The following is an 18,221-nucleotide window of genomic DNA, read 5'->3' on the forward strand; positions in this document are numbered from 1 at the left end:
AGATATATTGATGTAAAGATTTTCTCTAAAATAAATCGCTAACAATACAGTAAATTATAAACTTGTTTCAAAAAACAGCATCCCATTGCTAACCTTGTCCTAAAAAAACAGCTTCCCAGTGCCAACATTGTCCCCTAACAGCTTCCCAGTACTTACTGTAACACAAACCAGTTTACCTGTGTCAACCCTGTCCCCAAACAGCTTTACAGTGCCAGCTATGTCCCAAAAAGCAGCTTCCCAGTGCCAACATTGTCCCCACCCCAGTTTGCCAGCTTACCTGGCTGAAGACTTCCTCGGTCCCTCCATGTGACCTGTCATCTTTCTGGTTTTGCAGCTCCCGCTGCGCTGCCAGCGCCGCCCATGAAGAATCTTGAGTGGACGGGCTCAATTCTTTTTCAGACGGACGTAAACTTTAAGCCTAATAATTTTCAACATAAAATGCCAATCGAAGATACAATCTCTGCTGAGCGCTCCCATTCATTGTCCCAGATTGTGGCTGCCTGGGACCCGAGACATGAAGCCCTATTGCGGGGGCATATGGTCACCCTGGTTCACACACTGCACAAGCAGCAATATTAACACAGGATCACAGAAGATTGAGTTACTTGACCCCACTGTGCTTCCACCTCTGAGAGTGGGCCAGTTAAAGTTGGTCCTGTTTTCCTCCAGGCCAGCCCAACCCTGCTGTGCTCTTACAGTTCTTAAAATAATTACTTTTGTCATCTGACATTATCTGTGCTGTAGAAGTGTTCACATGAAATGTGGGGTGTAAGCTGTAGACTGAGTACTCAGGTCATGGAACCCTCAGTCCTTGCAAACGTGCGAGAGATTTTAACCGATGATGTACCAGGTACGTCACTTGTCCTGTAGGACCATTCTTTGGTCCCATATCTAGTACATCACCAGTCTCTAAGGGGTTAAAACACACTTTCCTTTTTCGTGCACTGCATTTCCAGTGTTATGAGTCCAGCTTGATGAGCTTGCACACATGACTAAGTCATCTGTGCACTAAAGTCATGGCATTTACTATGGAAAGAAGTTTAAGGTTAAGGACCTCTGTCATCATATAAACCCACTTCTTAACAGGGTTCCTGTTTTTGTAGAAAAAATACTCGTATATTCAATAAAGCAATAGACATCAGGGCAACACTCTTTGTCTCTGGGGAGATTATGCTGATAGGGCAGCAGGGAGCTAATTGTGGTAGGTGAGGGTCCGCTTGGGGGGCAACCCACAGTTATCAGAGGGGGATATTAGGGCCTATCTCAGGGAACTACCCCAGTGTTGTTTGCTGCATCTGACAATGTGTGACAACAAAATTTGCTGCCCTACTGCCTGTGTGGGTGTCATTGATGCACACCAAAATTAGACAAAAAAATGCAATAACAATATTAATATATATATATATGTATATATATGATTGCTAACAGCAATCACACTACTATCATGCCCCCCACTTACACATGCATGCTATCACACACACACTCATTCACAAAAATTAATTCACTCATTCATATACTCATACTCACATTCATGTAATGTCTGGCATAATATATAGTGATGGGACTCCCAATACACATTTACTTATCCACTCTCACTGAATGTCTTCCTACCTTTCCTCTGTCACTGTCACTTTTCCCGCTACAGCTTCTTTTCCTCCTCCTCCTCTACATTCTTCCTCTTTGCTCTTCTTCTGTGTCCTTCCGGTGCAGTGAGCGCGGAAGGCGTGGGCAAGGCTTTAGTGTTGTGCGCCGGGATATGACAGGAAATCCTGATCCCCTGACCTTCTAGCTTTTTGATTATAACCTTCTGTTCTATTATTTCTCCTTTAAAATAAACTTCCCTTTCTTAAACTATTTTTTGCACTGCCCTCAGTGCAACATTATTTTTTTTATATATATTGCACATGTGTAACAACAAAATAATATGACTTAATCATCAAAGCCCTTATGCAGCGCAAACATTTGGTCCATATACTAAACACAGCTGTACACGGTCCTCTAGCACAATCATAAAATCCATCAGGATCCCGCACACAGGTACATTGTTAGCAGACACACAGCTATTCATGGGTTTACACATGCCAGTGGTGCATTGTAATGTTAAAAGTAATTTGCAGAGCTGGCTTGCAGTGTAATACAAACAGTTATGTGTCAGAATTAAAGCTATCTTTCTCATACAGCTGTGGAGTAGGGGTTAAGCAGACAGGGAGGGACCCCAGTGAAATGTGAGTTCCTCACATACACTCACACTGTGTCTGCAGTGAGCAGTAGCTGTGCGATGGCTGGGAGACACTGGCTGCTACTCCTGCTTCTGGGGGGAGTTCTGCGAGACATGGGAATCAAAGGTAACATTAGGGGATGGGGGCAAGTTGGGGGAAAGATGATGTGAAATGCTGGTGGGGGCTCTCTAAACAGATATATTTTTACAGGCTTTTCTGACGCTCTTTCTCAGCAGCATGTGAGGCCACTTCTTGCAGTGTTCAACTCTAAAAGATACACAACTTTATCACTCATTTTAACTCTTTATGCTTTGTCTCTCAGTCTCTGTAACTTTGACATAACAACAACCACACATAGTTCTCAACACTCTACAAGGTCTACAGCTATGTCTCACTTTCCTCCATAGAATACATTTATCTCACGCTTATCCTGTTAGTCATCAAATAAAACGCATGGTTACCTCTCAATTTGCTTTATGACCTATAAGCTTAACGATTACCACTCATTTTGAATCAATTTGTATCAATAAGAGACAGTGTTGACCACTATTTCTCCATGCGCTACTGGCTTTCAATGAAATGTAGAGCTGTCGCTTTGATCTTGTACCAATCAGATCGATGGCAATGTCTAGTGTTGCAACTTTTTCTTAAATGAGATGCACAAACATACGTGACACTGTTCTGCTGTTCAGAACAGATGTGTGACATTGTCACTCCATTCTTTGTTACTTATGTTCTTCATTCAGTAAAAATTGCTTCATATGCATCTTCACTCTCTGCGAAATGCTAATATACGTGTTACTCTGAATATGGGGTAAAATATTATTTCAATGAAAAGTTGGCAGATACATATGATAACGTTTTCATACAAAAACAAAGGTGATACATTTCATAAGGCTAACTCAGATGGACCTCCAAGATCCCGAAAGCTTATGTAACTACATCTTTTTTCTATGTTGGCCAAATAAAAGGTATAAACTTCAACTTAATACTCTGTTTTCTCTTGGTATACAACCATATCCATTTGCCTTTACTTAGACATGATAGATTTTTCTGTTGTTCAATATCAATATGATGAATAGCTAGCTCCCAGTTTGCAAGGAAAAGCCACCCAGAAAAGGTAGTGAAAGTTATTACAGCAAGGTAATTTAAACATATATGTCATAAGACAAGACCAAGGACCAAAAACCTTTTGAAATTTTATAGCAGGCAAACTAAATAGCTAAAATTGTGTATTGTACTTATATTTACCTGAAGAACATATGTATAACACTCTGAGCTGAAATCAATGCCAGACATCAATTTGAATTAAATTGCAATATTATAATAATAATAACTGAGAAAATGTAGCACTGGGGTTTTTTTTAATCTATTTTTCCATTGGAATCTATGCAAGGATACCTGTGCAAAAATTAATGTAAGAATATAAAATTAAATTATTTGTGAATTTCTGTCTATAAGATAGAGAATCGCCTCACAAATGAAAATATTTTCCACTGTTTAGCTCAGCTGTCTCCATGCTACCCTCTCATTATAACTGAGTTGCAGAAGGCCGGTGACCAGACAGGGTTTTTTATATCTCATATTAACATACAATTATCTCAGCAGAATGTACCACTGTACTTTACCTAGTTATAGTTCATTCTTTTTCAGCTTCCTTATCCACAACCCACAATCTGCGGATATCTCTTATTCTTCTGCTTCATTGTCATATAATATATGTATAATAAATTGATAATATAATTTATTATCATATCTCTCATTGCTTTTCATTCATATACAGAACTAAACATTTTCTGTATTATGCACAGCTGTCCTGATCCTGCATTACTCTCTGTAATATTCCCCACTATCATTTATGTTCGCCCCCATTTAGTAAGCCTAATAACCATCTATCACTCAGCACCTTTGCCTTCTAAATGACACTGCTGTATCTCACTCAGCTTCTCCAGTGGTTGTTAGATGCCCACTACAGGGTACTTCGCTAACCTGTGGAAATACACGGTTGAGTTGAAAATGATGGACCAACCTTACACAATATAGGAAAGCCTATTAGGAAAGCTTATTAGACGCACATCTACATTTCATTCTGTTTGTCACAGCTTATGAGACTCTGCTTCTCTCACCTAGTAGGTGTACAGCTTCTGCTCAATATACCCTCTTTCCTTACTGAATGCAAAGCTTTCCATCACTCTGCTCTCTTCACCTTCCAACATGCACTACTAATCTCAGTTTCCTTTCCACAATATAGAAAATCTGAATCCAACTGTCATTCTTCTCACTTCAAGTTATAGAAGCAGAAGATTTCTCACACTTTGTTCCCTTCTGTAACACACATCTTGCTTGACGCCCCTTTTCGCTTATGGAAAGCACACCTAGGTGTCATTGATGCTAACACCCAAACAATCCGTGTGTTTGAACACAAATCAAAATATTTTGTTAAATCTTGTACACCGTGATGAAAATGTTCAACAACATAAAAAGGCATTTAATGAGCTATACATTTAGTCTTGTGTGATTTTTGTAGGACGAAGTGTCAGCGACATGCTTAACTCATGAATCTCAGACCATGTGGTGAGCACATTGACTGGCTGACTCCACGAGGTCTAACTAGCAGTGATTCCTAATGCCACATAGTGACAGGGAGTTGTAGGAGGTGTGTGGGGGAGGCAATGTTCTCCAGTCCTGTTGCCAGGCTCACTTTTTCCATCTGGGTGTGTCTGGGAGTGAGTGGGGCAGACAGAGGGGTCTGTGTTTGTATGACGAGTCTAACACCACACCACACGCCTGACGTTAAATGTTCCTCCTCTGTAATAAATATTCCTTTCAAAGACTGGTGTTGGGGGAGGAGGACCAAATTTCGTTTTTTCACGTGCTTTAACACACCCAATGACTACACCCAAGTATTACATCCTTCAGCAGCTCCGTTGATGATTATACAATGGTACTTTCAGACTATTGCTGTGATCACTTTACAGTCCATGCTGAGTACTATACCCAATGGTGTGTGTGTATATATATATATATATATATATATATATATACACACAAGCAATTGAGATGTCTGTGTGCTGTCAGTAATATAACACAGTCATGGTTTTAATTGTAAGGACTTTCTGAGTACTATTTGTAAAGGGGTATGAGATATAGTTATATAAGACACTGGAAGACACAGATGTCTGCTGTCTATTAGGTCTACATATTGTGAATACATCTCCTTCTCACAGAATCCCCCTCTCTCTCATCATTGTGTTCATCTCTTTTTCTATCATTAGATTGTAAGCTCACAAGTGGGGTCCTCATAAAACCACCTTTCCTGCCAGGAACCTTGTGTAAAAGTACCATAAGGCTAGATAGCAAGCTCACGGGTAGAGTTCTCAACTCCTGTTGTGTCTTTGTGAATTTGTTTTGTATGTGTTTAATCACCCCATTTAAATTGTACAGTGTTGCGTAACATATATTCTATATATACTGTATTGGCTCGAATATAGGCCGCACTTTTCCCCCCCCACTTTAAGTCTGTAAAGTGGGGGTGCGGCCTATATTCGGGGTCTAGCGCCCGACGCCCGGGACATGCAGTCCCGGGCGCAGGGCAGGCAGCGGGGTTAGGATACAGATCCCCCGCAGCGGTGCAGGGGACCTGCATCCTACTCCCCGATACGCTCAGACAACCTCCCCCGCCAGCACTTTCCACGGGGGGGGGGGGTGCCGGCACAGGAGGGGGGCGTTTTACCTCTGCCCCCCCCCCGACTTACCGGAGCAGACTCCCGAGTGTCTTGCGGGGCCGGCGGGGGACATCTACGCAATATGCGTATACACGAAGTTGCAGCATATTCCGGGTGGGGGGGTGGGAGGACAGTGGCAGCATATCTCGGGGAGGGAGGACAGTGCCAGCATATCCCGGGGGGAGGATAGTGGAAGCATATCTCGGGGGGGGGAGGACAGTGGCAGCATATCTCGGGGGGGAGACAGAGTGGCAGCATGTTTTTTTGGTGCTTTTTTAAAGAAAAAAACTTTTTCTTTAAAAAAGCACCAAACTCTTAGGGTGCGGCCTATATACGGGGGGCCTATATCCGAACCAATACGGTAACTCAATTTCTAAACCCCACAATAAAGGTTCACAAAATCAGTCTATATAATCCCACAGAGGAGTTGACCCTCTGTAGAGACAGCCAGATAGATTATTAGCAACACAAAAGTCTGTGGCCCTGACAGTTCCATGAATGCTCTAAACTATGTGTTTGTGTGCGTGCTTTTAATATAGCTAATGTAACAGGTCGCAATTCTTTCTGTAAATAGTAAATACCCTTTTCATACCAGTCTCTAAACAGGGATACAAAAATGGTGAGGTAGAGGCCTAACTAACACACATCTGAAAAGGGTTATTTAAATTGGGACTCTTGCCATAGTTTAGTTAGGTAGTTTAGTTAGTTCTCTATAAAGATAAGCATGAGTCCCAATGATTTATAATAAACAATGTAGAAACTAGTACAATAGGGCTACAGGGACCACTTGTGCTTTCTATGACATCATGGAGGACACAACTGTATATTCAAGCTATAAAGAAAGCTGTAGAGCAGCAACATGACTGCTCCTAACATTCATATTTAATTATTAAAGCAACAAGTGTCGATGCCCTGAGACACCAGAGCTTAAAGGCAATTTTGTCTGGTACATCCAGACTACAATTACCTTCAGTTACATGCATGCTTTTATAATTTCCATTACACCAAACCATAATATCCACCAATCACATTATTTTACTACGGTGCATTTTAAATGCTGGGCTGTTAATACTGTATAATAATGTATTTAACAGATCCTTATATTCTGCTCCTTCACCTTTTTTTAGGAGCAGGTAAACATTTTGATTCCCAGCTAATGGAGTGATGGTTGTATGCGGCTCTTGCTTTCTCTGTAATGCCCTTCTTTTATATCCTTTCATGGCACCCTTTATTCTACATTCACATACCATATCATTTATAATTTAGTAAGCATAAGACCAGAAGCTTTTTCAATTCTGGACCGTCTGCAAATGAATTAGATGACTGCTTGGGCTTCGTTCCATAATTTTTTTTGTCTTCCTGGGAATCTTTGTATACATGTGATCAGGAAGAAAAGCTGAGTTTACTTTTTTCCATCTGCCTTGTATCTCTTTATCAGAAATGATTTATCTAAATTTTCAGTAGTAGGAAAGGATTTATGTCTCATGTGCCCTAGGCTATACAGCCCTTTAATTATTTCTGTGGCACATGCCCTCCGCCCAGTATGGACATTGGTATAAGTGGCCTTATGGTTAAGCCGCTATGGTTTTACAAATACGGCCTCACTTTGTACATTAAGCATAAACCCCAGTTAAACGAATGGGCACATGTCCTATAACTCCATAGAAACCCTACTAAGGTAAAATAATTCTCATAACACAGTGCAGTCATATGGTATGTCAAGCCTGTCTATTGATTCCATATGTACACAAATGTGTGATCTGTACCTGCATGTGTCAGTATACTCTTGTGTTTGAATATATTTCTGCGCTGATGTGTGAGCATTTCCTGTGTAGTTTTTGGACACAATCTGTGGGACAGAAACTGGACATAAACTGTGAGGTCATGAATTATACAGAGAAACCTGAAGGAGGAGGGTGTGGGGGGAGAGGAAGAGAAGTGGGCGCGAAGGAGAGGAGTTTGAGAGAGAAAAAGAAAGAGGTGAAGGAGAATGTTTTATAGAGCACATACTATACCATACAGACACAACACATACTGTCTAAACGCCTCTATATACTCAAACCATACTGTATATATAGAACATATACAACAAATAATCATCTATATATAGAACACTTAATCACATGAATCATCTATATCAAGTCACATAGTGTATAAGCACAAATAATTACCACTGTTCAGACTAAACGGGCTGATTTACACCCAACAATAATGCAGTGTTCATTATAGCAAGTTCATTTCATACTAATGCATGCACCTATACACACAAGCTATCAAGTGGTCTGTGTGTTGTCAGTAATATGTCACAGTCATGCTGTTAATTGTAAGGACTTGCTGACAAAGTTTACTGTTTGTAGAGAGGTATGGGATATAGCTAGATAAAAATTCATTTAGGTTAGGAGCCTATATACATCTTTATTAGGTTTACATATTGTAAATAGTTTTCCCCACCCACAGAATTCCCCCTGTATTGCATCATTGTTCTCATCTCTTTTTCCATCTCAGGGGAAGTCTTTGTGGTCAGGGGTAAAATTAGAGTCAAATTAATTAAGGATAAATTCCCAAGATAGAGGGCAAGGAAGTGTTTGCTGAGAATAGTGGGGGCTGATGAGCAAGCAAAGGGTGAGTGGGGGATAAAATATTTAAGTTTGGTGAGAATAAGTTTGCAGCAATTACTGCACTCACCACTCCTTCCATCCATCTACCCCACTATCTCCCTCATCTCTTCTGTTCCCTCCATCTCTTCCTCCTTAACCTTTGCCCATGTGTTCCTTATCCTTTTCCTCATCTAAAAATACCCCAAAACATTAATAAGACTCTCCCAAGGGAACGGTGCGTTATTGTGTATATTTTACTAGGGACAAAGGAAGTGTGAGAAAAAGACACAAGGCGAAGAGAACGGAGGAGGGCTTGTGGAATATGGAGAGAGCGAGACAGGGAGAGAGAAGGAATCTATGAAATAGTGAGAGTGCGTTATTGAAGAGGTAGAATAGTAGTAGTATTTTGAAATGGCTTATATGAAAGTTATCTGCATGATTTCTTCCTGCTAACCCTCTTGAGTCACTCATCAGCTCTGTCCTTCTTGGTCCCCACCATCCCTCCTAAACTAACATTGTTTCTCCCTTCTCTTTGCCACAGACCCTCTTTTCATGCCTGCCCCTCACTTAATTTTCTTCTTCCTTACAAGCTGGATGAAAAAAAGGGGGTTAGGGTAAAGAAACTGAGGAAAGTGGTATCCAATTAGTATCATTACAAAATATATACAAACTATATGTAAATAAACAGAAATAGTATGATACGCTAAGCAACAAACCAGTATCAAAGATCTAAGATATGATAGAGGCAGTATCCCACACTTGTCCAACTAGGAGATCTTTGACCTCCCCAATCAGCATTTTTACTCTATGGATGCTGTCCCAGCTTAGAACAGCCTTCATAGATGTCATGAAGATACAAAGTGCCTGGATATGACATTATATCCTGGTGCTTTGTTTCTTAAAGGTGCTTTGCCTTTTATTGTATTAGAGATGCTGACAATGGAAGGGCAGAGGCCTGAAGGCACTGCACTAGGACAGACCGAGGGCAGAGCAAAAGGTAAATACAACACTGGATAGAGGCCCAGTTATCAATGCCCCAGATAACTGTCATGTAACTAAAGGTAAAGGACAAAAGACTATATAAAATGGGTACAGCTGTTATCATGGAGGGGCTGAACCACCCATGGCTATTCAGAGCTTTGTAGCATTAGAGCCTCCATCAATATCGCCCATCTAATCAGCTCTACAGAGCAGGAGACGTGTGCATCTAAGAAGATGCATGTGCAATTCCTTAATGTTGTGTAATAATTCATTACTTCACTTATCCTTGTATACAATACATATGACTATATATATAAATATATATATGATGTCATCGTATCTAATACTAACACATATCATCTCCTCCCATGAGTCTACGGTGCATTTTGAAGTTATATACATACTGCCCACTTGTTTAAAAAGGTGCATCATCTGTAAATATATAGTATAATTTACATGTCCTATAAATATATATTAAAACTGTCTCTGGGTTAGATGTAACAGCAATAAGTATCAGAATTAACCCTTCAATGCTGGAGGCCCTGTCCTTTTTTGCTGTTCACACACACAAAGTCAGTTTTCTTTCCCTCACTGCACTCAGACACAACATATTCACGGTGACCTCACAGCTTCGCTATTTATACACACTATAACTTTCCAACTTTCTCTAAGATGTCTTTCATTCCTGAGGGGGACCTGCAGAGTATCACTCCATGATCCTGTCACTTGCTCTGTTGAAATTTGCAAATGGATTGAACTATATGTCTCAGGCCAGGGAGAAGGTTAATTGATACATTATACATGTCATTTTACAGAGGTTTTTTTACTGTATTTTAAAGGGTCATTTTAGCTTTCCTGTTCTTGGTAGTTGAATAGTTAACTAGGTGATGCTATGCAAGTCTTTACCATGAGAGTGATTGTGGCAGCAGTGCACAGTGAGAGTCTCAATGGAGCAAAGTTAATTGCAGTTAAGCACACTCTGAACACCAGGTTAGGAAAGGGTTAGTGAAGAAATACTCTGCAGTGCTCTGGAAGAAAAGTGGTTATTAAAGCTATACTCTGCAGATCTTTGGTCTTTATGTGGTTTTCCCGCTTTCCCTGAGACTCACGGACGCTGAATCATCAGTATTGGCACTTACACACTGGCTATTATACATCCTAATATAGTAACAGCTTACAGCCCAACCCTGAATAGTACCCTCGGCTACTTACACTTCTTTTTCCCCGGCATAGGGAATCACACTGCACATGCTATATATACTAGATTCCACTAATTACGATGAATCATTGTACAGTACTGTGTTTTTTCATCGCCGTCCATGACTACTTTTACAGCCAGTAACCTAACCTTAAACTTTTAGCACCTTATAACTTTGTTGGTATATGTTGCAGTTTTGTGAGAATTGCTTGTTGGAATAAATCTATGTATGTGATTGTATTTTTAGCGGATGACTTGCGTCTGTGTAGTATCAGTGTGCTTTCTTACAACATCTCTTTTGTATGTTACAGTGAGTTTTCTTACAACTTCTCTGTGTATGTCTATGTTTGAGTGAGTCTGAGTGAACCCCTTCACACTGCACCCCCAGGAGTTTAAGAAACAGGAAAAGCTGCAATAATATTTTCCTACTGAAATGAAAGAGCTTCTGTTATAGAAAATGACTCACTATCACACTCACTAAAGCACGCATACCAACAGTAATATATGCACACTACAACACACTAACAACGTGATACAAGCACACATTCTGTCTTATACATACATATACTGCATGCATGTGTGATATGTTAAAATTATAAACTCTTCTCCTTTTGTATTAATGTGTCTTATGTTACTGTTATTGCCAGTTTTGTATATTGCCAATTTTAGTGTTATTTTTATTACTCTTCCTTATTTGATTATCGCCACAGAATCTGTTGGCACATCAGTTGTCATAATGTAATGACTTGTTACTTGCTTATTGCAGCACAACACAATACAGCAGATTCCCAGATCCAGGACAGGGTGGACTCCAGGCTCCAGGTGACATTTGTTACAACAAGAACATCCGGTCTCATCTTTCTGGCCAGTGGAGAGAATCAATATCTGCTAGTGGAGCTTGCCAATGGGACCATAAGGGTGAGCAGATAAAACTGGTATTCGGAATATGCACAGGGACAAAAGTGAAGGGTTTTTCTGAGATGAACATGGCAGTGACAGATTAGGACAGATAAAAACATACAGACATGAAAAGAAAGGAGTGACGAAGGAAGAAGGGTAGAAAAGAAGGACACAGAGACAGAAATAAGAGATAGATGGTTTGTGAAGGGATGACACACAGCTGGAAAGGTAGAACAATTAAGAGACAAAATGGAACGATACAAAGATAGAAAGACAGGGTGAGGAAACTGGAGAGAAGTAGCTACACAAAGATTGATAGAAGTTCAAGAGAGAGCAGTAATTCCAGTCCTGTTGGCATGCCTTGAGGACTGTACTGGATATCACTGGTGTAATGAGGCCATTAAAATGTGTACCATTAGTATGTTTTTGATCAATGGATTATTTGTTGCAGATTCTTAACCCCTTAATGACAAAGCCCATACATGTACGGGCTCAAAATGCATTGTTTTCAATGGGTTTAGGGACCGCCCATTGTCCTTAAGGGGTTAAATAGCTATAAAATAATTTTAGAAATATACACACACAAGCACTGACAAATACAAACTTCCGTTATAAATCTTGTTGTTCCTAGAAGCCTAATTAAGAGCAGATGTGGTGCTGAGGAACCCAGATATTATCCTCAGCTGCCCCCATCTGCTTAAAGCCCTTACAGCTCTAAGAACAGATACACACTACTCTACAGACAAATACAGATATATATTCACATAGGGAATATTTTCTACAAAGATAAACTGCTTTCCTTCTACATATTGCTAATACATTATAGAGATACAGTGGTACATACACAAACGCACAGTCACATACAGTGCTACACACTCACAGAGACTGTTTTTTTTCAAATAAATAAAGATGTCCTAATGTCTTAGGAAATATACTCTACATAGACAAAAATATTTGGACACCTGACCATTACACCAACAGGGACTTTTATGACATTGCATTCTAAATACATAGACATTAATATGTAGTTGGTCCCCCTTTGCAGCTATAACAGCTTCCACTCTTCAGGGAAGGCTTTCCACAAGTGTGTTTCTGTGGGAATTTTTGCCCATTCATCCAGAAGCCCATTTGTGAGATCAGACTCTGATGTTGAATGAGCGGGCCTGGCTTGCAATCTCCATTCCTGTTCATTCCAAAGGTGTTTGATGGTGTTGTGGTCAGGGCTGTGTGTTGGCCAGTCAAATTCTTCCACACCAAACTCATCAAACCATGTCTTTATGGACCTTGCTTTGTGCACTGGGACACAGTCACAATGGAATAGAAAAGGGCCTTCCCCAAACTGTTTGCGCAAAGTGTGAACCATCCCTGTTGGTGTAATGGTCAGGTGTCCCAATACTTTTGTCCATATAGTGTATATACTGAAGTATTGATTTCTACCGTTGTGTAAAATTGTGAACCCATAGCTTAATACTTTAACTGTATTACAGTGTCACTTCTTCTGAAGGGCAAACTCTGTTCTTGCCTGATAAGTATGTCGGCTTAAACTAAATATTACGCTATATGCGTATGATAGGTATCTATTCTTTGCAAATTTGTTTTACAGTTTCCCATGCAAGGCTATTTTCTTCAAACACATATTCAGTAGTCCATAAACCTGAAACATTAAAGCATGTTCTAATCTCAATTTTATGTCTTCTGTTTCACAGGCCAAGCTGGACAAGGGGACCGGAGAGTCTGTGATAAATGCCATAGGACATATATCACATTACAGTCTGGAAACCCATAAACTAGATTTGGTGGTCACAGAGTCCAAGATGGCGATTACTTTGGACAACCTTAATAGCTCTGCGGATCTCCTGTGGTCTCCAGATACACTGAACTTTAAGCATGGACTTTTTTTGGGTGGTGTTGGTAAAAGTGACTCTAATAATCTCACAGAGAATATTCCCACGTTCTATGGCTGCATAGTGGAGGCTAGGTTTAACAGCATTGATCTGCTTTCTAATCCTTTAGTAAAGCTTCATGGACAGTGGGAGGGGTGCCAATCAATCCCTATATCCTCAATGGCTAGATCCTTTGGATTCCTTGGACCACGATCCTACTTGATTTTCCCTGGCTGGGATGCCAGCACTAAAAGTACCATACAGCTGACACTAGTTACATCCAGAGCAGGTCGTGCCCCCTTGCTTTATCAATCTGGACCACGAAGATCATATTTTTACATAGGTATTGCTGGAGGGCACTTGCAAATGAATATTGTAACAGGAGAAACTGTTGTCCATATTGAAAACAATGTCTACATCAGTGACAGTCGACCTCACAAGGTTAAGATCTTGGTGGACAGTTCTGAAGTGCAGCTAGCAGTAGACAAGAGTCTTTCTAAACTACCCATTGGAGATTTGGAACATGAGTTTGACTTCCATGGGAACCTTTACTTGGGAGGTGTGGATGAGACCATTCTGGCCAAGATGCGCGATGGTCCTCTGGGTGACTTGTATGCAGATGATATGGAATATAGATCCTTTATTGGTTGCTTTGCAGATTTGATGGTGAACTCAGTAAAAAAAGGGCTGCGTGATGCTATGTTAACCAAAGATGTCACAGCTGAATGTCATGACTATGAATATGATGACTATATAGAATATGAAGACACGATCACACCTATTCTCACAACTATTGTCACGCCACTGAACAAGACTACACATGTTGGCCAATCTACCATTTGTAAACCCAATCCAAATCATCCTTACATAACTTCGCTAGTAAGTACTCAACCATTGTCAGTCAAAATAGGGGAATCTACCATCTTGGAGTTGAGTAATATCCAGCCCACAATAGATTTAGGCAAAATAGGTATTCGCAAGTCTCAAGTGGTGTTAAGTATTGTTGGCAGCGCTCAACATGGGTTGCTTGAACCTGAAATCCCAGGTGCTGAGACCAAGAGAAAATTTACACTACTTGATGTAGCCCATCGCAAAGTACACTATATTCATGATGGATCTCAGTCCCACAAAGACAGGCTGAGTTTTGAAGTTTCTGTGACAAGTGGTATAAACCTTCCAGAGTGCCTAAGGAAGGTACAACAACATACTCTTGATATCAATGTCCTTCCAGCAGTGACTCTGCCAAAGTTAAAGTTTCCTAAAGGAAAGACACTTGGGATAATTTCACACAGGATGTTGGCTCTAACAAAGGACATAATTCAAATCACTGACACAGATACAAATTGTGACAAGGTGACCTTCTCCATTTCTGGAAACTCTACTGAGGGCCATGTAGAACTTAAACACAAACCTGGAGTAGCTGTCCGGGAATTTTCCTGCATGGACTTAAAAGAGGGGAAAGTAGTGTTTATTCATAAGTCTGGGAATCAAGTACAGTTAACCATACAGGTGCATGGCAGAACATCAACAAGTTTTTCAGCCAACTTTACTATCCTTGCTCTGGAAGTCATTGAAAGCAGGGAAGCAAATCTAATTGTTTCTCCAGGGGCATCTGCACTCATCACCTCTTCATACCTCCCTATATTTACCAATGCAGAAACTCTAGGGGTTGAAATCATATACCAACTAGCTGAGCATCCCAAGCTGGGGGAGGTTCAGAAGCTAACTGACATGGGACAATGGAAAATCACTGAGGACTTCAAACTGAGTGACTTGATTAGACATAGTGTGAGGTACTTCAGCAAAGTTGCAGATTTTCATGGGGAGGAGATGAATGAGGAGCTCAGCATCCAAATGAAGTTAGGGTCCCAAGTTGTGCATAACAAGACATTACAAATAAAAATAAGGGAGTCAAATATTCAGCTAATAAGGAACATCCCTCTGAGGGTGGGAAGAAAGCGTAAGGTTAAAATCACTGATAAGGTTCTGCAAGCAGAAAGTGTGGGAGTGGATCTAAACCTCACATCATTAACCTACATGATCCTCCAGTCACCCAGGAAAGGTAATTTGCAACTTGAGGGCCAGAGACTTACTGAAGGTTCCCATTTTACCCAACAGGATCTGCAGAATGGCCTTATCAGTTATGAAGCTACAGTCAGAAACACTGAGGAAATGGAAGATCAATTTCAATTCCAAGTTACATTGGGATCCCAGATTTCCCCCGTCTATACCCATAAAATTCTAATTGGTGTAGACCCAGATGCACCTGAACTTACCAATCAACTGTTACATGCACTAGAGGGTGAAGAAGTAGGAATCACACCCGAACATCTTTTCCTAAAGAGTGGCAATAATGTCAACTTTGTCTATGAGGTCATAGATGGTCCTCAGCATGGGGTGCTAATTAGAAAAGATAGTCAAAGGGAAATGGGGATAGTCGAGTTCACTAATGAGGACATCATCAAGGGGCAGCTTGTTTACCAGCATGATGGGTCAGAGACAACAGAGGATGACATACCATTTGTGGCATCCAGACAACAGGAAGGTAGTGCTACTGATACCAGTGGAGAAGAGGAAGATGATGAAGAAGAAGAGGAAGTGATGAGAGGTGTTTTCCGTGTGTCAATCCAGCTGGTCAATGACAATCCTCCCGTGCAGTTGGTGCGGAAGGTCTTTCACGTGGTCCGTGATGGGCAGAAGCTTTTAACTACAAATGATATTGCCTTTTCAGACCCGGACTTAGGGACAACAGATGCACAGTTAGTTCTAGTAAGGTATGGTGTACCATTTGGCAAAATTGTCTTGGTGGATGACCCTTCACTATTAGTTTTTCGATTTACGCAAGACGACCTTAGGATGCACAGAATCCTTTATATCCACAATGGACCTGACCAGGGTTCCATTCAATTACAAGTATCAGATGGATTATACCACCTTACCACAGTCCTTGAAATACAAGCATCTGATCCTTTTATTCAAATAGCTAACTTGACCATGCTTACTATTCCCTCTGGAGGCAGGGGGACTTTGACAGCTACAAGCCTCAATCTAGAGACAAACTTGGATATACGTGAAGAAGATGAAATCAGGTACCATATCATCTCTCCACCCAGGTGGGGAGAGCTTTTGAAAGGAGGGAAACCCACAGACTCTTTTTCACAGCTTGACCTCGCAGAAGGACAAGTAGTTTATCAGCATAGTGTGGAAGGCGCCAGAAGGGATAATTTCAGGATCTCTGTTGAGGCTAACCAAGTTTTGGCATTTGGAGAGATTCAGGTACAAGTAGGCACTGAAATTCCAGCTGTAACTCCAAGAGTGATTCACAATGAGAAGGTGTATGTTTTCCAAGAAGAAGCTGCAGAGATCAAGAAGGAACATCTTCTGGTGAGTTTCTTATGGTCCCTGACCACCAATTTGCACGCTTGCAGACATATTTAATTATAGTTACATAGTTATATAGGCTGAAAAAAGAAATGCGTCCATCAAGTTCAGCCTTTCCTATATCTGTTAATTTGTTGCTGTTGATCCAAAAGAAGGCAAAAAAAACGCTCTTTCCAATTTTGCACTAACCAGGGAAAAAAATTTCTTCTTGACCCCAAAATGGCAGTCAGATTTCTCCTTGGATCAATAAGCTGTTTCCCCATAATTAAAGATTATATCCCCGAATATTATGTTTTTCCAGGTATCCATCCAGTTGCTGTTTAAACGTCTGTACAGACTCCGATAAAACTACCTCTGCAGGCAGAGAATTCCACATCCTTATTGTCCTTACTGTAAAAAACCCTTTCCTCTGCTTTAGTCTAAATCTCCTTTCTTCCAGTCTGAACGCATGACCACGTGTCCTATGCATAGTCCTGTTTATGAACAGATTTCCACACAGTGGTTTGTATTGGCCCTGAATATATTTATTTAATGTTATCATATCCCCTCTGAGGCGACGTTTTTCTTAACTATACAGATTTAAATTAGTTAACCTTTCTATACCATAACTATAGTGCTGCATTCCTTTTATTAATTTTGTAGCCCGCCTCTGCACCCTTTCTAGTGCTATGATATCCTTCTTTAGAATAGGTGCCCAAAATTGCACAGCATATTCAAGGTGCGGCCTTACCATTGATTTATACAGAGGCAAAATTATATCTTTATCCCGCAACTTGATGCCCCTTTTTATACACAACAATACCTTACTGGCCTTAGCAACCGCAGACTGACATTGCACATTGTTGCCTAGTTTGTTGTCTATAACAATTCCCAAATCCTTCTCATTTGTCGTTACCCCTAATTCACTACCGTTTAGGGTGTAGGTTGCTTGTGCATTCGCTACCCCGAAGTGCATAACTTTACATTTATCTACATTGAATTTAATCTGCCATTTGTGTGCCCAGTTCCCCTACTCTATCTAGATCCCTCTGCTGCACAGTAATATCCTGCTCGTCCTGTATAACTTTACCTAGTTTACTGTCATCTGCAAACACAGAAACATGACTTGCAATGCCTACTGCCAGGTCATTTATAAAGATGTTGAATAAAATTGGTCCCAGAACAGAACCCTGAGGGACACCACTTACCACTTTTGACCAGCTTGAAAATTTACCATTTATAGCCTATTGTGTGGAACTGTGTCAAACGCCTTGGCAAAATCCAAGTAGATTACATCCACTGCAACACCCTGATCGACACTTCTACTTACTTCTTCATAGAATGCAATTAAAATAGTT

The 18,221-nt window shown here is 40.6% G+C and overlaps 1 protein-coding gene across 1 annotated transcript in view; it reads left to right on the top strand.

The window, feature by feature from the left end:
- The first annotated feature begins 795 nt into the window (after positions 1 to 795).
- Positions 796 to 18,221, top strand: part of LOC149297679 (chondroitin sulfate proteoglycan 4-like) — a 45,968-nt gene continuing 28,542 nt past the window's right edge. Inside the window, exons 1-4 of the mRNA XM_089488162.1 lie at positions 796 to 850; positions 9,446 to 9,538; positions 11,487 to 11,638; positions 13,327 to 16,887. Of these exons, the coding sequence (XP_089344288.1) occupies positions 796 to 850; positions 9,446 to 9,538; positions 11,487 to 11,638; positions 13,327 to 16,887 (3,861 nt within the window). The remainder of the gene's footprint in view (positions 851 to 9,445; positions 9,539 to 11,486; positions 11,639 to 13,326; positions 16,888 to 18,221) is intronic.

Source organism: Sceloporus occidentalis, unplaced genomic scaffold (genome assembly GCF_023333645.1).
Source record: "Sceloporus occidentalis isolate IW3139 unplaced genomic scaffold, rSceOcc1.0.p SCAF_37, whole genome shotgun sequence".
Taxonomy (NCBI): domain Eukaryota; kingdom Metazoa; phylum Chordata; class Lepidosauria; order Squamata; family Phrynosomatidae; genus Sceloporus; species Sceloporus occidentalis.